Source organism: Paralichthys olivaceus, chromosome 2 (genome assembly GCF_024713975.1).
Source record: "Paralichthys olivaceus isolate ysfri-2021 chromosome 2, ASM2471397v2, whole genome shotgun sequence".
Taxonomy (NCBI): domain Eukaryota; kingdom Metazoa; phylum Chordata; class Actinopteri; order Pleuronectiformes; family Paralichthyidae; genus Paralichthys; species Paralichthys olivaceus.
The window spans coordinates 4847146-4868768 of NC_091094.1; the positions used below are offsets into that span (position 1 = coordinate 4847146).

General features: G+C 41.2%; 2 protein-coding genes across 2 annotated transcripts; both read left to right on the forward strand.

The window, feature by feature from the left end:
• Positions 1-1524: 1524 nt before the first annotated feature.
• LOC109635416 (transcription factor HES-5-like) lies at positions 1525-3096 on the forward strand. The gene is made up of 2 exons (XM_020096565.2): positions 1525-1678; positions 1792-3096. Exons 1-2 carry the CDS (start codon positions 1556-1558, stop codon positions 2224-2226), a joined length of 558 nt encoding a protein of 185 aa, XP_019952124.2. The 5' UTR covers positions 1525-1555; the 3' UTR covers positions 2227-3096.
• A 1096-nt stretch (positions 3097-4192) lies between these two features.
• Positions 4193-17123, forward strand: pank4 (pantothenate kinase 4 (inactive)). Its single transcript, XM_069532202.1, has 19 exons — positions 4193-4362; positions 4774-4856; positions 5679-5884; positions 6416-6599; positions 7200-7292; positions 7384-7537; positions 8643-8824; positions 9475-9556; positions 9827-9927; positions 11177-11332; positions 12103-12215; positions 12894-12981; positions 13226-13377; positions 13935-13990; positions 14095-14144; positions 14318-14422; positions 14501-14601; positions 14759-14827; positions 15004-17123. Exons 1-19 carry the CDS (start codon positions 4224-4226, stop codon positions 15254-15256), a joined length of 2367 nt encoding a protein of 788 aa, XP_069388303.1. The 5' UTR covers positions 4193-4223; the 3' UTR covers positions 15257-17123.
• The last annotated feature ends 4500 nt before the right edge of the window (positions 17124-21623 follow it).

The window sequence follows — 21623 nt, forward strand, 5'->3', positions numbered from 1 at the left end:
AATACTAATAATATTAATTAGAGTTGTGAATAATGACCTATTAATAAATAATAATAATTCACAAATTTACATAAATAAAGACCAAAAAATGTCATTTATCTGCATTGTAGTTTGTAATGAACCTAAATGTTTCTCTTTATATTAAGTGTTCATAGAAAATGTTGCTTTTATCTCATTATAAAATCTGCACCCAGACACATTTACCTGATTGCTTGTTAGGCTAAATCCTCAGTCACAATATTTGTGTTTATCTCCAGCTCTCGTCTCCTTAATTGAGAGTGTCCAAACAACAAACGCTGGCCTCGGGGGAGCGCCGGGAGCTGCTTGTGTGGGGATGAATTAGCATTTAACGAGGCACATGTCTATTGTTGAGCCGCGGCTGAGTGTGGGAAAGCAGAGAGAGCAGAGTCACAGTTGAGTGTGATTAGCATCCTCGGCCCCACCAGCACCTGACTGTGCTCCAGAGGGAGTTGGCACACTCCACAGGAAGATTGTTCCAGCTCCTCGTACTCTCTTCTTCCTCCATCTCTCTGGTGCCAACTCACTAACGTTTGCCAAATTAATTTCCTCTCTGTTTAACGGGTCATCATTTCAATCTGAGCCTTTTTGGTTTAATCCATTGACAGTTGCCAAACTGTCAGCGGCCCCGACATCAGCAGAGAGAAAGACTTTTGTTTTGCCTGATGTTTCGACACACATGTGCTTTTATCTAAATGCCTTGTGTTTTAACAAAACGTACAAACAAAGTGACTAAACGACAAGATCTCGTGGTTAAAAGAACAATCTGGACTGAAAAGACAAAAGCAGGGAAAGGAATTTTTTGTTGGACCTATCATCCACAATAAAATGTGAATTTGGTCTTCTTTTTTAATTTAATATAAGTGACCTATAACCAATGATAATTATAAAGTCTAATCTAACTACATTAAAATCCACTAGATCTGGATTTTTTTATGTTTGGATCTGCACCTAATACACACTTCCCTTAAGACTCATACAGTAGAAGTGGGTCACCACATAATCTTGTATCGTCAGGCCACGGCACAAGATATACTGTATTTATTGCTATACGTATATAGTGACAGCTTTATTAGGAGCAGTCAGAGAAGAAGACAGGGCATGCTTAAACATACCAAGGGAGGAAACTGATCTAATGTCTGCAGGTAATTGTAAGCTGGTTTAATTTTTCATTAGAAATCAGTCTAATAACACTTCTCAGATTTGTAGGTGGCCCAGGTTGTCACTGTGTGCTGACGAGCGTGTGCTCAGTCAGAGTCATTGATCAGCATCAGGCTGCAGATCTGCTCTCTACAGGGTCACCACTTTCCCAGATCCACACAGAGCTCTGTGAGTCTCTCTCCATCACCCCCCAGTCCTCCACCTGTTCCCCTGAGATCTAACTATTGTCCCTGAGGCATTAACACCATTCAGCATGTCGCTGCTCCACATGCACTATTGTCTCCCCGAGCTCTCTGATTGGACGAGACTGTGGGAAACTGCAGCCAGACCCAGACCCACACATTGATATGGAGATGTAGGACTATAAATAGGAGGGATGAAGGCAGCAGAGATCAGATTGTCTCTACAGAGACCTCTACAGCACAGAGATCCACACATGGCTCCTACAATCACTGCAGCAATGACCGACTCTCAGGAGCATCTGACTCGCAGCCACAAGGTAAATTGAAGATTCAAGGAGACGTGCTCTTCTTTCACCAGAGCTTGTGTTTGTTCATGCTCACACTTGACTCCAGAATACGTTGATGACTGACTTTGTCCTTGTCTCTGCAGCTCAGAAAGCCTCTGGTGGAGAAGTTACGCAGAGAGCGAATCAACAGCAGCATCGAGCAGCTCAAGTCTCTCCTGGGTCCAGAGTTCCTCAAACAGCAGCCAGACTCCAAGCTGGAGAAAGCAGACATCCTGGAGATGACAGTTTACTTCCTCAGACGACTGCAGCAGCAGCAGCAGCAGCAGAATCCAGCTGTGGGCTCAGCAGCGGTCAACCGGGGCTACTCCAGATGTGTCCAAGAGGTGGCACACTTCCTGTCCAGTGAGGAGGTGAAGGCACAGTCGCAGAGAAGACTGATGAAGCACTTCAACAAGCTGCAGTCTTCCTCTGATGAGAAGCTGAGAGAGGCTGACTTCTCTCCTCTGAGCTCCACAGTCCACACCAGCATCACCAAAGACAAGAGTCTGGTCAACAGCGCCCCCTGGAGGCCGTGGTAGACACCTGAGGACTTTTATCAGAGTGAAGCTCAAGATCAGAAACTCTCCAACAACTGTGTTCGTTCTCGTGGTCATCTCGTGTTTGAAGAGTCATTGCATGCTAATGCAATTTTCTTATTGTTTTTTACTTTTGTAAAAGTTAAATTGTGTTTCTGTGATATTTGCAGACAACAGGTCGACTGCTATTTTAACCGTAGTCACTTATTTCTTACTCAGATGTTACTCTGTGAAGTACACGTTATTATTATCACAATGCTTGTGTATTGTCGCTAACACAACAGTGATCAATGTACAGACAAACTGAGACGAGCTCAGTGGTCAAAAGTTATTTTCTATTCAGTTGAATCAGAAAAATATTTTAAAGTCCTATTGGACTGATAATTTCTTTCAAGTTTGAAAGCATGATTTCCAAATTGTTTCTATTATGAAACACAGCTTTGTATTCTATGAATACTATCATCTTATTGATTTATCAATATGCTATAGACCTTACTGCAACTGGAAACCTTTAAACTGCATTACTGTAGTGTTTCTCAGGGTGCAGCTTGTATCACGTACTTGCATCTATATTTGTACAATGCAAAAGATTGTCGATCCATGTTGGGTCTTGAAGTCATGAACTTGTTTGACATTTGTCAGCAGCATAAATGTGAAACTGAAAGTTTTTTTCTTTCAATATAAGATAGTTGGTTCACTTTGTTTGGACTGAATGACTCACAGTCTCTTTTAAAGAAAAGAAAGTCCACATTCACTTGTCTCTTATTGAGTTCATTGTCTTGGACGTCAAGTTTTTATTGTGATGTATCATCACTACATATGGACATAAGATGTGATTCATGTTTTCTCTGGTAATAAAACATATCAACTGAATTTTAAACTGAGCTATTTTGTTCTTTACACCAAACTCATCTGAATCCAACATGAAAGACTGAATTCCCTAAGTTCCTAATCACCACAAGTTTCCCAACATCAGCTAGACAGCAGCTGCTCACCAGTTCATAATTTTTATTGCTATTTATTATTGGTCAACATCCACCCGACAACATAACCTTTCTTACATAGCAACGTGTCTCTCTTCTTGTGTCTCTTCCCACATGAGGCAGATCTCTGTTTGCCTCCTTTAAACTGGAGAGTGATGAGCCAACTGGACTCAGCCGTGCCCATCACCTCCTGGTACAGCTGCTCTGATGAGCCATCTCTGCAACTTATTACAACATGACTGAGTGACGATAACGTGAAGATAACACGACAACTCAGATAAAACTGAAACTCTGGGAGTTTTTCATAAAACCAGGGCAAAGTCAGGGAGGAGGGCTTTAATTTTTAAAAGTGTTTGAGGGACGCCCATGCAGAAGACCCATAAAACATTCTGTTTCACAACAGTGGATATGTCTGCAACATCTCATGAGTTTTCAAGCACAGCTATGCTCTCAAAGTGAACTGAAAGTCTTTTGACTGTTTCATAGTCCAGGTTTAAGACTGATAATAATAATGACACTAATAATAATAATCTAAATAGTGTGACTTATCTTATCTTTTCTTGCTAGTTTATGTGTGCCAAAATACTACAACTACTACTACCACTACCACTACCACTACTACTACTACTACTACTTTTCATACTACTGCTACTACTACTTCTTATTATAATAATAATATTTGCTACTGTAACTCTGCAAATGTCCAACTAGTGTGACTTATCTTATCCAACCACTCTGTGTGTACCTACTACATTATTATGACTATTGTTACTATTATTAAAATGATTGTGATAATATGACTAGTTCGGTTGTATTTGACAGATTATTATTATTATTATTGTCATCATCATTATAGAATTCTCTAGTTTGAATCAGGTTTGAATGTACCTAATAAATTGACGCTGTAGTTTGTTGACCAGACGACGCCCACCTCCTCAGAGTTTACGTGGACGCTGATTGGTCGACGCGGAGCAGTGACGCAGGCACGTAGGGTGACGCAGCGTCAGGTGATCGCAGATGGCGGAGCGTGAGTCGTCTGTCAGCGGCGGCAGCAGCAGCAGCAGCAGCGGCCACACGATGGACAAGAGCATCACTCTCCCTCCGGACGAGATATTCCGCAACCTGGAGAACGCCAAACGCTTCGCCATAGACATAGGTACCCGGAAGTGCCCACGTTGTTTACGTTTCCGCGGCGCTAACGGAGCTAACGTCGGTGGAGCAGCAGCAGCAGCAGCTGCGGATACTTTGACAACACATGACTTTAAGTGGAAGTAAACAACGCGGAGCTAAGCTAGCGTTAGCCGTGTGTGTGTGTGTGTGTGTATGTGTGTGTGTGTGTGTGTGTGTGTGTGTGTGTGTGTGTGTGTGTGTGTGTGTGTGTGCGCTCAGTTTATCCCCTACAGGTGGTGTTAGCCGTTAGCTAGCATGTGTTGGTGTGAAGTGTAAACACACAGTCAGTGAAGTGTTAAAGTCAGGATGTGAGCTGTGATCCAGGATATCTCTTGTTTTTCATTATTATTATCATTATCATTATTATTATTATTATTAATGCAGATCTGTTTAACAGGGGGGTCTCTCACGAAGCTAGCCTACTACTCTACTGTACAACACAAAGTGGCCAGAGTGCGATCATTCGAGCACAGCACAGAGGTAAATATCATTAATATTATTATTCATATGTGTGTGTTATGTTACTTCGTCCATTCCTGAGACATCCCCGGTGTCCCGGTGCTAGTGTCCACCTTTCCTTCGACCCCCTAAACCCCCTCCTCAGTCCAACATGCATGAATGAGAAAAGCCTCCATCTCTCGGTCCCTCCTGCATTTTCTGTCTTTTAAAATGAATCAAATCAGACTTTATTTATGTTGCGCTGTTCGTGCAATGTTGCAATAACCTAAATTATAACCGTGCAGCAATGCAATGAGTATGAGATTCACACAAGGAAAGATTAGATAAGATAACAAGATGCTGTGGTAATCTCAAGTGGAAGAGGTAAATGAGTCTCAGAGTTTCATCCCACCTCACTAATTGCTCCGTATAGTTTGTCAGGCAGCAGATGGAATTCTATATCTATGATCTGCTTCTGTACATTTTATATAAACAGTGACTGGACTTTATCGAAGACACCATACCAACAGTCACACTGAATAAATACTCAACTTGAAACTATTCATTAAGTAAATAAATAAAAACATTAATTCAATTATTTTGTATGGTGGTGGTGGTGATGTGAATTTAATAGATTAAGATAATTAAAATGGGTTCAGCGAATGCTTGGATAAAATGGTAGGTTTTAAGATTTCTTTTTAAAAAGTGTTTACCGGATTGCCCTCAGCTCCTCTGGCAGAGGAACACCAGATAATCTAATATACCCTGAACACTAGACCTTTGTGGAATTATGCTGTCAGTGTTCTCCTCTGGCAGAGGCGATGTCAGTAGCAGGATGAATAAAGAAGGTCTTTCTGTCCCCAGGCTGCCAGTGACAAGCTGTATGAGATATCGATGCAGGAAGAGGTCACCCCTCGTCTGCACTTTATCAAGTTTGAAAATGCGTACATCGAAACGTGCTTGGACTTCATCAAAGACCATCTGGTCAACACGGGAACCAAAGTTATCAAAGCCACTGGTGGAGGGGCACATAAATTTAAGGAGCTCATTGAGAGGAAACTTGGTCTCAGGTGAGTGTAAACACCAACTGTTCAGTAAGTTGTCTTAATCTACGCTAATTGTCCTCCCCTCTTCCTGTGAAACAAATTAAATCAGAGGACTGACTGTGTAGGAAAGAGCTTTTAGAGACCACATGGAGACTATTCTGGAAAAAAAACTCCACTGTTCGATGGCCTGCCAGCTTTAGCTGCTTCTTTGTTGGTGAACCATCTGAAAACAAAGGCATTCACAGGGTGTTTGACTTGCTTTTTGTCTGAATCCATATTAGCTAAACATTGACACTCCAGTAGTGTAACTCAGAGAAGAGGAACTCAACTGTGAAATCAACTCAAGTTTTAGTTTGGCACTAAAATCTGCTTGTATGGCTCTTAACCCTTGACTGCTGACAGCTTCTAGTAAAATGTAAAGACATATGTAACAAGGAGGCAGCACATTGTGCTTAATGATTTACCTGCAGCATGTGGACAAAATGGCTTCTCTCTTGTTCTGGCTTTATTATATATTTGTCTGATCAAGCTATCTCTTGTGTTGCTGTGTGGCAGAGTGGACAAAGAGGATGAGATGACCTGCCTTATCAAGGGTTGTAACTTTGTGCTGAGGAACATCCCCCATGAGGCTTTTGTGTACGCCAAGCACGCTGACTCAGAGTTCCGCTTCCAGACGAGTCATCCAGATATTTTTCCTTACCTGCTTGTAAACATCGGCTCTGGGGTCTCCATAGTCAAGGTAAAAACTGAAAAAATCAAAGGTTTTCTGTGTAGTTTGATGAGGAAGCGTTCGCTGTTTAACAAGCAAAGTTTCTTCAAAGCTTTTAAACACCACGAACTAGAGGATGCTTCAGTGGAAAGAGTTCAGATAAACTAAGTTTCAACCTATGTCTCTCATCGATAAGGAAACGTCAGCTGCAGTTTCAGTCAAAGTGACATTGACTTCTTATTGCAGACATTTTCTAATCAGCATAAATATTTTCCGGAATATGTGTTGGACACAGACGAAATGGCAGAAAGCAGTAAAACTTTTACTTACTAACTTACTTTTCCCAATAAGAAAGTGAAAAAAGTTCCCGAATGCGTCACAAAATTTCGTGGAAATCGGTTCAGTAGTTTTTGAGTAATCCTGCTGAATGTCAGATGAAAGAACTTTCCCCTGGCAGAGATAAAAAGTCTTGTATCGGGATTAGACAGGGTTTGTCCTAGCTTACAGGGATAAAGGCACATGACTTTCTGACTTAAACTGGAGAATATAATACGTAAAAACAAAAGTCTTCTGCTCTTACTCTGTTTGATCACACATTTATCAACATCCCCTTTACTCCCTCTTCAACAGGTTGAATCAGAAGACAAATTTGAGCGAATAGGAGGAAGCTCGATAGGTGGAGGGACGTTCTGGGGCCTGGGAGCCTTGCTCACCAAAACAAAGGTATCTTAAACATCATGGTCTTTACTTGCAGCATTGTTTCTTATTTGCTCCTCAGCGCAGTGACGAACTTTATTGTTTGCTCTTCCTGTAGAGATTTGACGAGCTGCTACAGTTGGCCTCTAAAGGGCAGCACGCGAGTGTTGATATGCTCGTCAAAGATATCTATGGAGGATCGTACGGGTCTTTGGGTTTGACTGGGGATCTTATTGCGAGCAGTTTTGGGAAATCTGCAACTGCCGACAAAGGTGACGCATGTGCACTTTAACTACGTGGCTTTACTGTAGCGTTATGTTTGTATATGTCGAGGTTACCCGTAGTATTTTACCGTAATATTTAAAAAAAACATTAAATCAGTATCTTTCCCATCATTTTATTTCATGTGGACTTAAGAGGGGGCTGCAAAATGTAACCTGCTAATTTTCCTGCTTCGAAGGGCAGCAGCTGCAGTCGGCTCAGATTCATGGTGCATGAAATGTATTCGGATGGTGACCCAGTTTCCCAGTTAAGAAAGTATGAACATTTCCAGTGAATCTCAAACCAACCCTGCAGTATAATCCCCTGCTCTGATGTCCATCCATATGCTCCGAACACTGCAAACTGTCACACCGTCTCCAGTTAATGGCAAAATGCAGAGCTTCATTTAATCCCTGAACATCACTGGAGCCCGATGTAACATCTGTGGATCTGAGCTGACTGCAGGCTGCACGTTAGACAGCTAACAGAGAAGGGATGTCACAAAGTCACATCCATTTTTCCTGTATTTCTCGTTGCTGATTTCTTTTTTGGCAAGTCTGACTTAATGTTTTTCAATCCGAGTACAAAACTTGTGTAGAAATCAACTGATGACCTTTGACTCTGTTCTACTGCAGCTCTGCTCATGTGTTGCGTTTGTTCTGCAACTGTTTGGAAATGTTGCTTCGGTACAAACATTCTCCTTCTCTGCCGTCTTATTGAAGCAAAGCCTGTTAATGTCCGTCTGCTGATGCTGTAACAGGAGCGATTAGTATAGTTTCATGATTTTTAATGTCAGTTTCTTTGAACATTGATTTGTTGTCCTAATGCTCATATAATCAGAAAAACACAGTTTTATCATTTTAGGACATTCTTGTTTTCTCATTTACATTAATTGCAATTTAATTATATTTTATTATGCTACAGACAACAGTTGAGTTACCGAGATCCGTCACAATCTGAATAATTAAAAACGTTTACAATTACCGATTGAGTTTTTGAAAAAAATAATATAATACAAACATTAACATATTAGTCTTTTACTGCTTTGAAACATATTTTTAGTTTTGTAATATGGATAATTCGCCTGTGTGCTTATATAACTCTACTGAATTACAGCGTTTTCTAAAGAAGACATGGCCAAGAGTTTACTCCATATGATCAGCAATGACATCGGGCAGCTGGCCTGTCTGTATGCCAAGCTCCACAACCTGACCAGAGTTTACTTTGGAGGCTTCTTCATTCGAGGACACCCCGTCACCATGCACACAATCACCTACAGCATCAACTTCTTCACAAAGGCAAGGGCTCTTCCTCTGCTGACGCAAAAGCAAACAAGTAGAGAATATAACTCCTCCAGGGCCCAACGTTTGGACATCATTTTAAATTTGTTGAAGACATGTGTAAACTGTTGCTCACCAACTGAATCCAAATGATTTCAGCTGCACAGTGGCAGCGACAGGTTTGAGGTGATATTTCGTAATGTACAGTGATTGAAAAATGTCTACACTCTTCTGACAAAACATTTCAATCTGCTAGATCTGCACCAAAAATATGTCTGATTTCTTTCATTTAGATCCACGAATTAGTCCCTTGGACATTGGGGAAAATGTTGAAATGTTCTCGGCCCATGTCCCATCCTTCTACTGAGTTCTGTGTAAATCTGTTCAGTAGTTTTTGTGTAATTGTCCTGACAAGAAAACACACAAATCAACATACAAATGGACACAAAGCCTGTTAAGGGATGATTAAAAATCCCCTCAACACTATTACTACATTTGTGTATGTAGAAGAAACGTTCAGTGTCTTGAAGCTCTGCAAGAGTTTCCAGTTCAGTTTTCTGTCTCTTTCTCACTGTTTTATCTCTGTCTCGTCCCAAACTTTGTTTCTTATCAGCTGAACTTTCTCCCACAGTCCAGATTTTGATGTGAGTTTTGTTTTGTGGCTGTAGGGTGAAGTTCAGGCCTTGTTCCTGAGACATGAAGGATATCTCGGAGCTATTGGAGCTTTTCTTAAAGGAGCAGAGGAAGATAGTAAGAAAACAATTACTGCAAATACCTGCTGTAGTTTTCACACACATTAGACAAGTCCTCCCTGACTGGAAACATAGTTTTACTCATAGCAGATTGTTGAATGAATATTTTTACTGATGATTTACAGAGGGCAGTAATGCTGGATGACCAACACCAATAAAAGCTGCTGTAAAACAATTAGAAATCATAGTTAAAATTGGAAATTAACTATTATAATAAATATCATACACCATAAATGTCTTAATTATGTCTATTACTTTTGTCTTTTAGATCCAAACCAGTACAGTTGGGGTGAGAATTATGCTGGAAGCTCGGGCCTGATGAGTGTTTCTCCAGATATGAATCCCATGCAACGTGCTCGCAGTGGAACGGTGAGTCCGCAGAGGAAGTCAGGAGTTGCTTGATATGAAAAATTCACAACCTCAAACCTCATGACCTATTTTCACTCCGTTCGTGGTTCATTGATTTTTATTCCTCCACTGTTGTTTAATTACATTTCTTCAGAACTGAAGAATTTAGCTCTGATCATTTCTATGGAGTCGCCATCACCACTGTCCTCACGGAATCCACAGGCACCAGATAAAAACATTCCTCACATCAGTCTCTGCAATCTCATAATCATTCTTTCATTTCCTCCCCTCACATTCTTCTGTCCACCAAACCCTCTCCTTCAGTTTTCCGTAAGTACCTCTGGCTGCTTGACATGTGTGCTCTGGGTTGATGATGACATATCGCTCCTGCTCACGGTTGCTTTCTTTAGCTGTAGACACTCAAGTCAGGCACTCACTTGTTTTGTGAATGAGGGCAGGGACAAGAGAGACCTGAGAGGAGGAGGTTTAGTTTGGCTTTGCTCAGGATCCTGCAGCTGCTTTCTCACTGATTGAATCACTTTTGGTTGAATCCTTTGATATGAGGATGGAGAAGAACCGTGTTTGATTTCCTGAGAGCCCTTAACAGCGTGCACTTGCTGTGTTTTTTGACTTTGTTGTTGTTGTGATATTTGGAGCATGCAGGTCTGTGTAAAAGCTGAAAACCAACAATTTACTCTATGAAGTTTCTTTTTTTTTTTTCTCAAGCTTTCAATAGTTAGTTTTCATTAGTGCGAATTAGAAAAGTGTGATTGCGATGAGCCCGACTGATTTGTGTGAAACTGGTGGATGTGAGTCTTTAATAAACAATGCAGCAGATATATTTGCATCTGAATTGTTTCACCTGGCATCAGCTGTTAAAAATGAATATCAGTCTGGCTCTACCAATTCACATTTCAGCTGAAGGTGAATTTCAACCTTAGAGACCCTCTGCAAAAGCAGAAGATCCTTTAAGAACCTTTACCCTCTCTAGACACGATTGGTTGTGTCCCCTGTTAATAAAATCTTACTAGATCCTTCCCTCTTGTTTCATCATGCATTTTCTTTTTGACCTTGTTGTCTCAATAAAATACAAACACAGCTACCGCAGTGTTGTTAGGTCACAGAAAAATACTGTGAAATACATTCTAGTATAAAAGTTTAAACAGTGAAAGCTGGAATAGTCTTTGAAAATGTGAGCAGAAGCTGGCAGTGGTATCGATCTGCTGGAGACTGACAGCATGTCTCCGCTCTGTCTCTTTGTTGTGTCCAGTTTGACATGTTGGAGATGGACCGTCTGGAGAGGCAGCTGGTGAATCTGCCGCTGCTGCAGGACCCTTCCTCTTACATCCCCGACACCATGGACCTCACGGAGGACGCTGTGGCTCGCGAGTACTGGCTCTACTGCTTCGAGGAGGCTTTGGACGGGGTAGGGCAGCTGCTGTTGTTTCACAGTATGAAAGCAGAGTTTGGAATTAAGATGTGCCAAACAGAAAGAGGTTGGTAAACTTGAGGGAGGAATAAAAAAACAGAAAATAGTTCTGTTGGCAACATTTTAATCTCTGTCTCTGGCATAGACTGTAAATAAAGATGGATGATGTGTCTCCCCCTCCCCCGTGTTGAACAAAAATAAGCCAATGATGCGGCGATCTTATACTTTTGACCTCATTTAGAGCCAAACACTGTGGAGTGGAGCCGAGGCGTCACAGTCACACCAACACATCATGAGTCAGATTCAGCTCTCAATCATTTCACCACTTTTTTTATACCATTAAATGAGTAATCAAAACCAAACTTACTGGGAAAAGAAACACTTCACCATGTACACAGTGTGATGAGAACTACCTACGATGTCAGAAAGCATCTTTGAGAGATTCTGCATCCAGCCACAAGGGGGTGATTGAGACACTCTGGCTTCACTTTAAGGGAGGTTTCATCTGGTCTGTCTTTATTTACAACCTGAGGTCTGTAGGGTTTAACACAGATAAACAAAACTGGTAGTAAGAAAGACTCGGTCATATTTCCCATTGACGTCTTGGACACCTTTGAGAATTTCACGCTGAACTCCAAAAATTCATCTACGTCGCTCATGTAAGAGCGACGTAAGAGAAACATTCTGTGTTTTTCATCCGTGATGAATCATTTTGATGTTTTGAAAACTCCTGTAATGGCTGATAACCAGTTTTATTTTCTGAGCAGGTGGTCAAGAGAGCTGTAGCGAGTCAGCCCGACGTACCAGAGGCAATCGAGCGAGCGGAGAAGTTCCGTCAAAAATACCGACACAAGCTTGAGACCCTCCGCCACCAGCCATTGTAAGAGCGGCCTCTACCTCTGCTCCTACTTCTGTTAGACTCAGACGTTGCTTCTAGTCGACTAAAACTCAACTTTGTTCATTGTCTGCATTAGTTTCATGTCTTCATACCTGCTGTAAGGGCCAACGTGCCAATGAAGAGGGAGATTTTGATGTTAACTCTGTTGTCTCAGTTTTTAGGATTAAGATGCAGTGAGTAATTGTTTTTGTTTTGTTATTTGCAAATTACGATTGAGCTTTAATATCAGACATTTTCTCCGTCCTTATTAACACATATCACATGACCATTCATGACAGTGGAAACAGGAAGCAGACTGTTGAGTCTGCAGTTAGATGCTCATCAGATAAAGGTGACAAACACGTCATTAATGTAGCGGCAGTGATTTTGTCAAAAACTAAAACGTAGCGGAGCGGATGTAGCGTTGACTCTACCAGTTGTTAACCAACACGGAGTGTGGACGTGCAAGTTCTCGTTGAAATTGGACACAAAGGACAGATTTAGACAGTAGCTGCTGACATGGTTTCTTTATAACACTGTGTCAATAAAACTAGTATCAATATAAATCAACAATAACAACAGTAATTACGTGACTGTGTCTTCTGCCCTGAGCCGCCAGCCGTGTGTCTGTGTGTCTGTGTTTCTCTCTGGCTAATGTAGAGTGCTTCTTCTCTCACCTAGTGCTTATGGATCCCTCACTGTCAGAAGTCTTTTAGACACGAGGGAACACTGTTTAAACGAGTTCAACTTTCCTGATCCCTACTCGAAGGTCTGAGTGAAATCTATCAACCTATTTTTGTTTGATTTCTGTGTTCTTGGTGGTTTGTCCCCTCACTGAGCCGTTCTCTGAATTTGTCAACATTCCATGTTTCACAATTTGTTTTCCACAATTTAATGCTTTTAAAACAAAGCACAGTCTGAAGTTGTTTCAGTATAATCGTGTTTGTTTTCTGATTAAAACCGAACACCAGCCTGTGAACTGTCAGCTGCATCGTGTCTCTGTTGTGTTGCAGATTAAACAGAGAGAGAACGACATGGCTCTGAAGTATTACCAGAAGGCCGTGAGGTCTCTGGAGCAGTTGAGCTGGGAGCAGAGACAGTTTGCCCTGGTGCGGGGCGTCCTGGCTGGGAACGTCTTCGACTGGGGAGCCAAGGCCGTGTCAGAGTGAGTGGAGTTATCGTACCCTTTGAGACACTTAGTGGATTGTGGGTAGTTGGAGACGCTCTGGTTGCATATCTTGTGTTTTTTATGTTGCTGCTTTGGTTAATTTTAAATTGTTTTGTTAAGTTTAGTGAACCTGGATTTTCTAGCCTCCAAACATTTATGTGTTGGGACAAGATTTAAAGTATAATGGCAGAAATAAACCCCTTAAATTCTGCACTGAATCCGTCAAGTTAATGTGGACAGTAATGTGAAAACATCACCTTCTTGGCTGAAGTAAAAATCTATTAGTGCTGCTCACCATCAATCCAAACAATCAACAATGATTCTTTACAGATCCTTTAATTTCTTAAGCTCTTTGGCAGTGAAAGGTAGAACAGCTCATTCATCTATGTCATTTACTTCAAGGGGGTAAACAACTGTTTTGTATTTGCAGTGGATGTTAAATCTCAGATTACGGGAAGTTTCTTTACTTCTTACAGAGACTCAGAAGACTTCGTTGCTTATGTTTGTGTCGATGACACTTTTTTTTTGCACATTTTGTCTTTTCTGTCTCACAGTGTCCTGGAATCAGATCCTGAGTTTGGGTTTGAGCAGGCCAAACAACAGTTGGAAGGTATCAGAGTGCATGTCGTTAACACTGGTGACCGCAGCAGCATCAGTGCTCCTCTGTGCAGAGAAAATCGTTGGTGCTCAGCTGATTTTGTGTTTCTCCCTCAGAGCGGCCGTGGCTCATCGATTCCTACGACCAGTGGCTGGAGAGACTAAAGGTCAGACTCTTTCTCCGCTGTTTCATTTCAAACAACTTGGCAGGAAACATTTATTCTGATTTTAGCAAAGAAGAAACAGAAGACTCCTTTTTAGAGCTCACTAGTGTGTCAGTGTTGTATGTTTTTTTTACGATCAGTGCTTGAACACAATCCATCCTGGTTTTCTCTTGCAGGGTCCTCCTCACAAGTGTGCCTTGTTTTTCGTAGATAATAGTGGAGTAGACATCATTCTAGGGGTGATACCTTTTGTTCGAGAGCTTCTCTCTCGAGGAACAGAGGTAAGAAACCACAGACACCCTCATTTACACAGATATGTTGTTCTATAAAACGTTACTTCAACCGCACTGTCTGTCAAGGTCGTGTTGGCCAGCAACTCTGGTCCGGCTTTGAACGATGTAACGAACGGTGAACTGCAAATACTGACGGAAAGAATCGCTGCTATGGATCCAGTGATTCAGTGAGTATTGATGAACCAATGGAAATTTAGATAACAACACTATAAATCATTTATTATCAAAGATGGCAACATAACATACAACACTGCTTTTTTTAATTAAGCTTATTTTCATTCCCTAGTAACTTCTTAAAGTCTAATCTTGTAAAATGTGTTGCAGGGCTGGTCTGAGGGAGGACAGGTTGACGTTGGTCCAGAGTGGATCCAGTTCTCCTTGTCTTGATCTGAGGTCGGTTATTTGGCATTTTCACATTTTACATTTTCAAAGAACTACTGTACCCACTGTATCATAAACCCGGATGATCTTTACATGGACTAATGTTATCTTGGGCTTAGAGACCACCATGATTTTTTGTCCTTATATCTGTATTTTGGTCATTACAGTCATTTTTTTATCTTCCTCAGCCGTCTGGACAAAGTGCTGGCGATGGTGGTTCGAGAGCGGCAAACCGACCTGGTGATCATCGAGGGAATGGGCCGAGCCATTCACACCAACTACTACGCCATGCTCAGCTGCGAGAGCCTCAAGATGGCCGTCATCAAGAACTCGTGGCTGGCCGACCGACTGGGAGGGAAGCTGTTCAGCGTGGTCTTCAAGTACGAGGTACCGGCTGGAAAGATAACCAGCCAGGACTCTGCGGCGTTGACGCCATTGTGAGCGAGGAGGTGTTTCAAAAGGACAGAGTGTCGAAGTCGAGCGACCAGAAGCGATTAGCTGGAGCTCTGAATGTAAGGATGTCGATCGCATACTGCCACTGAGTGAATGATTGTGAAGCTGATTGAAATGTTTTGGCAGATTTTTAACTGATCATTCACACGGAGGTTTTACATTTTATTTTAAGACATTATTGATTTTACCGCAGGTTTCATATAGAGAATTACTGTTGCTTCTTCCCGGGTCTCTGTCCATTATCCTCTACAATCACTAAAGCTGTTTTCAGACAGGCGCCTCGGTTCAGACGTTTTCCTAAAATTTTCTGGAGGGAAATCATGTGACAAAGCAAACGTCCAGGCCACTTGCTTTGGACATTTTTCTGGAACTTTTCCGAAAACATATTGTCGGAGAGGTTTCTGATGCAAAACTGAAAACGACAAAAAGATTAACAAATTTCTCGAGACAAAACGACGTGCCGTGCATAAAGAGGGCGTAGACAAAGATGGAAACTTGGAGAGGCAACGATATTCAAGAGCTTTCGGTGATAAGGGCCGATGTTGGTGTTAATGTGCTGTAAACAAAATGTATACGTCACTTCCTGCTCCACACATTTTCCTGTTGATGGGAAGACGTCTGACCCAGAAAATCTCCTCTTCATTTATGAAAGTCCTGAAAATTACCAGACCCCATTTTCCTAGTCTCCTGGACCCTAACTGCTGGCGTCATCACCACTCGGAGCATGTCATTCATCACCATCAGGGTCCAGTTAACTTGAACACTTGAGATCTGCAGATTGAAGGAGAATGATTTGGAAAGAAACTTTCATTTCAAAAGATTTACATATTCTGCTAACGCACGACGCTGTGCACCCATTTGGACAAATTACATTCTTTATGTGTGTTGTGTGTGTAAGAGAGAGAGAGAGAGAGAGAAAGAACCGCTGGAGTAATTGCAGCTTTCAGCGGAATCCCATTTTACATGAAGTGTAATTAACGTGCCTTGAGTTTGACGTGATAAAAGCATCGTTTACTCAGACTGCCTTGAATTCCTGTTGAGCTGCACCATACGACACACATATCTGCTTTTGTTTTCCCGGCAGTCTCACGCCATAGATGAGGAAGAATCCACTGATTCCCTGTTTTTTTTTTTTTTTTTTTGTCTTTCTTTCTCATGACTGCCAGTGAATGAATTGAGATGAAGAAGGGAATCACTGTCACTTGTCGCTGTAGAAGTGGCATCAGGGAAAATGTTGGGATCAGTGGGAGAAGCTGCACTTTATGACACACTGAGGCTGAAGAAGTTTGCTCGTGTTCCTCCACAAGGTGGCAGTGTTCTACTGTGTTTATATTTTCAAGAAGTCTTTCACAAGGTGCTCGGTGACGGTGTTAACACTGCGTATTTCAGGTCGAATACTCAAACGGTCTCAGATCAAAGCATCTCGTGGAACTGGAAGTCACTGTAATTAACATGTACAACTACACACTGTAAATCATCCCTCTATCCAAACAACAGCTGTTTGAAGGCAATAATACTGCAGCACCTAGTTGGGATCGAACGTTAAACACTGCACGGTTGTGATTTGGTGGATCACATTATTGGCTTCATCATAAATATCTGAAATCAGAGCAGGAGCTGGTATGAAAATATTCACCAAAGTCACAGTCGCTGGACATTTTGATTCACAAATTGCAATATTGTATGTTATTTGTACATATATGTGATATACAAGTGTGTGTATACATATATATATATATATGTATGTATGTATATATATATAATCCATTTGCATCACTTCACTTAAGCGCATCATGCACAATTTTGTGTGATATTCTCCTGACAATCAGTTTTAATTAAACGGTTAAAAAGTGAATTTTATTCTCTGTGTATATTACTGGGTGTGTCGGGGGACAGTGCAGCCATGAGGAGAATTACAGTTGAGAGTTGCCCCATACACATATATATATATATAATTATATATATATAAATATATAAAAAAGAATGAATCTGCCCTTGGCGGTGCAAAAGCTCGACACCCTGGTACGTAGTGTTTGATGCCTGCTGGGGAGCTGCGAGCTTATAATGCACGGAGAGACCTAGCAGGGGGTCCTCCTGCTTTTCCTCGCTCATCACTCCAACTGCCAAAACACACTCACCAGTTCTCCGAGACGCCCGCGAGGATTCAGTGACATCTACATATAAGGTCTGCTCTGTTGTGTCGAAGCCACAATTTTGGTTTTTGTCTGGTTTTGTCTAATATTAATATCCAGTGTGGACAGCAGCGGTGATTCCAGGATCAGAACAGTCATGGGTGGATTATGAGACGAGGGGTCTCTGGGTAGTTTCATGTTAGGAGAAGCTGTCTGTTAAAAAAAACTGCAACTTCACTTCAGGATTTATACGAAGATGAAGGAAGACACGACTCCTCACGAGAGCTTCCTCCTACAATAGATCCACACTGAGACTACACACACACACACACACACACACAGCATCAAATACAAAAATGTTATACACCCTAGGAAATAATCCAGTGCCTTTGTCAACGTAACAATAAAGCTCTACTACCTAATCAAATCTTTGAATACCATTAGAGTGATTGTTTAAATTAGAAATACCAAAATAAATGCATCATCAGAGAGTTAATTTTGTCTTAAATGTTTTTTAAGTTAAAGTCAAACACTGGAAAACCTTTAAAATATTGCAAAAATGAAAAGGTTCAAAACTTGAAGAATGTTTCTGCAGACTTGTTTCTGCAGCTGCCGTGGAACAGAACATTAACAGTGAGATATGTTTTTTCACAGTATACATTTCAAGGCCAATAACACACTGATAGCAGCAGCCCTGAGAAAACCGTGCAGCGTGTTTGCATAACACCAATTACTGCAGATACAGTAAACAACCATTTTTATTCTTTAGCTGTGAATTCAACACACATGAGCTCAACCTGTTGTGGACTCTGAGTAACAATAACATCAATTTGTGTGTCACCACTTTGTTTAACACATGTAAACACAGAAAGTTTGTCTTGTATGTCCAATAATAACTTTCTCCTCGCTGGTCTGGGTTCACTGGTGTTATTTGCAGGTGGTTTAGTCCGATGTGGGACTGAACTGGGAAATTCAAACTATATCATGCTACTGGTGGGATGTGAGTATGCTTCGATATTCTCTCTGTCACCGTCTCTTTTTCCTCTGACAGTGTCTTTTTTCAGTTTCTTCTGTGGATCTTCCATAATTGTCTCTTCCAGCGAGTTGCCAGCTCCGGCTCTGGTCGCTGGTGTGTGACGTTTGCAGGTCGTAATGTTCCAGCGCGATGCACCAGAGATGCAGGTGTCCAGGGGGCGCTGTGGCACTGACAGACATTCAGTTCTCCACATTGTGAGTTTTTGCACCTTCTAAATGATCCTGAAGCTGTTGTTTTAAAATCGACCTCTTGTTGCTTTAAGCTACATGAACATAGACAGTGTGACAAAGTGATCCTAAAACGATTGGTCTCTTTTTTTTCATGTAATTTTGATCAACCCTCATAGATGCATGACAGAAGCTGCATATTTCAACCATTAAACATTTAGAAGAATCTGACTGCTGCAGTGCAGGGCTGTTACAGCCGTCTCCAGTTGGTGGGAAGTGTGTCTCGTACATTCAGCCTCTTCTAGGTGGCAGTTTATCGCGTCTTGTACCAGTGTAGTTATGAAAAAAACCTGTGTTCATCCTACCTGGTTAATCTGCAATGAAGATTTTATCATCAGTGTTTTTCGTAGAATAGAACTGATTGAGCTTTATTTTTGATCACGTGTGTGGTTTAAAGAAACATTTGAATGATTTCAATCTTTTTCATACATTGCGTGTCGGCTATTTCCGAAGTTTGCAAAGCATCGACGCAAACGTCAGACCCATGTTGACATAAAGGTCGATGGTATTGAAATTACTGAAGTTATCACATGTCCAAATTAACTGCACTTCCCTGGGCCATTAACAGTAAACTTGACAAGTGTGAAGCTGATAAAATGAACGGTTTTACAAAATATGCATTTCCGCACAGAGGCAGATGTCTGTGGAATGATACTGCATATTTATATATCCACGAAAATATTTCCACCCACAGCTGCAGAAGTATCCTCGGTATCCAAATCATCAACTGATCTGTAGAAACTCTGCATTTCACGTTGAGAAACCTGCAGCTCCTGTTCTGCAGAACCCAGAGAATCCAGACCTGTGGGAATAGATTTTTAGAAAAAGGAGAAGAAGAAGGAGAAGTCTTCTGTCACACAGGAACTACAGGGGTCCCATTCAAATGCCATCTTGAACTCTGCAGAGCTGTTGATATCTTGCTCTAACGTGGCCGACACAGGCTGTAAACATGAAGCAATAAGTGGAAATCTCCACATGAAACAGGAGCGGAAAAAGTGTCTTGATGTGTTTTTTAAATACAAAGCACGCTGACTGGATGGATCCGCCTCCAAACAAGTGCTGCACCAAGTAAACACATAATAAATACACGGACAAATGAAGAAAACTGCATATATGTATGTAACAAATACAAATAAACCCTCAGAGCGGCTGTTTCATGCACAAAGACTCACAATAACCTCCACTCAGTGAGATGTTTGAGCTCTAAATACACATTTCTAAAGGCATTTTAAATTTCGCCTGTTATCTTCCTGCAGCAGACTCAAGGCCCTCTGTGTTGCACTCACACTTCACTAAGTGGCTTGTCAGCATTTGTTTGCATTCAAACCAAATGAATATAAAGCTTGTTCATTGACTTCAATAAAGCCAACAAACATTTTTTTTCACAAAAACAGGCTGAAATACTAAATGTCAGCCAATTCCCTTAAGTGATTTACACACAATCACTCTCCAAATACGCAGCGTTAAATCTGTCGACCCACAGCAGGCTCATAGTGGAGTAGATTTAGAATTAGTGCAGTCGGCTGAGCTTGTACGACTGAGTGTGAAAAATGCTTTTCCAGGGTTTCACTACAGAGGACATCCGTCAAATCAAATCCAAACTCACTTCAGATTATTACTGGAGGTGTTGCTGCAGGTTTCGGCTGCTGTTTACCCTGAGAATTTTTATTTTTGCATAAATCCATAAATTAACATCAGGAGACATTTTCTATTTCTGTTAGAATTTAATCCATTTTAGCTGCAGACGGACGTAAACCACAAAACCAAGAGTAAATGAACACCTGAACATTACACTCCTGTGTGATTTTAATTCCTAAAACCATCATTTATATTAACCTGTCACTTCAAGAGCCATCACTCTTATTTCTTGTACTTTGCTAATGAGATGGTGGAACCTGGCTCCAGAGGTTTGAAGTTCTGAAGTTTTATTCATCACAAAAATGTTTGATTCATGTAATTTTCTGTTTCTATTTTTTTATTTCTCCTTTTTTCAGTAAACGTTTCCTGCATGAAACCTGACACACTATTGTCTGAAATGTAATTGCATGCTGCAGAGCAAACGTTCAGGTGTTCCAGCTGCATGAATTGGTGGTTTTGAACATCCAGATCGTGTGGATACACACACAGGAGCAGCTCATCGACTGTGCTACCGGTAGTGACGAAGGGGATAAGGAGAGAGCAGCTGTCCGTGGCCGCCACATGTTAAACCATTTCCTTTCTGGTGATTGTCTCGCTTCTTTTGCACCTGTTGTCATTTTTCATTTGCACCAAAGCAGGTGAAACTGATTCACAATCACTTCTGCTTCCTGAATGGACAGATTGAAATCCCTGGAGTTCAACTGACTCAGTGATTTACTGTGAACATTGAGTCTCCTTTTTTTTTGAGAGGTGAATTCTCTGCTCCGATCTCTCGCTTTCTTTTATTCATAAAGCACATTTCATACACAGGTGTAGATGCACAGAGACGTTCACATGCAGGATAAAACCATAACCCGTTTTAAGGAATAGGGATTTATCTTCTACGTTGGACGAATCTGTGGGAATATAATTATAACTTCTGAATTCTCTTGAACCTCTGGTGTATATTTTAAAGTTGTCTGTCGTATAGAACCCCCTGTGTGTTTATATTCTTGTCTGAATAAGTGTATATTTAAATGACAATAATGGACTTTGTAAATATGCATACAACACATTTCATATATTTATTTATTTTGTGTTCTCTATACTTTTGTGTTATGTTGAAAACTCAATAAACATATTGTTAAAAAAAAATAAGAAATTTGCAAAAAAGTTGAATAAAATACAATGATGGTGCATTCAGTGTCATAACACACACTCTCTCTTCTCTCACCTGCTGGCACAAGCTTCTGACGTGGACGCGCAGACTCGGGGAGCGCGCACAGGGAGACTCTCCTCCCCATAAAGAGGCAGGAGGAGTAGAGAGAGAGAGAGGAGGAGAG

Coding starts and splice junctions, on each gene's coding strand:
- LOC109635416 (XM_020096565.2), top strand. CDS start 1,556: ATGAAGGCAGCAGAGATCAGATTGTCTCTACAGAGACCTCTACAGCAC. Junction 1,679..1,791: donor ATCTGACTCGCAGCCACAAG/GTAAATTGAAGA, acceptor TTGTCTCTGCAG/CTCAGAAAGCCTCTGGTGGA.
- pank4 (XM_069532202.1), top strand. CDS start 4,224: ATGGCGGAGCGTGAGTCGTCTGTCAGCGGCGGCAGCAGCAGCAGCAGC. Junction 12,216..12,893: donor ACCCTCCGCCACCAGCCATT/GTAAGAGCGGCC, acceptor TCTCTCACCTAG/TGCTTATGGATCCCTCACTG. Junction 13,378..13,934: donor GGAGCCAAGGCCGTGTCAGA/GTGAGTGGAGTT, acceptor TCTGTCTCACAG/TGTCCTGGAATCAGATCCTG.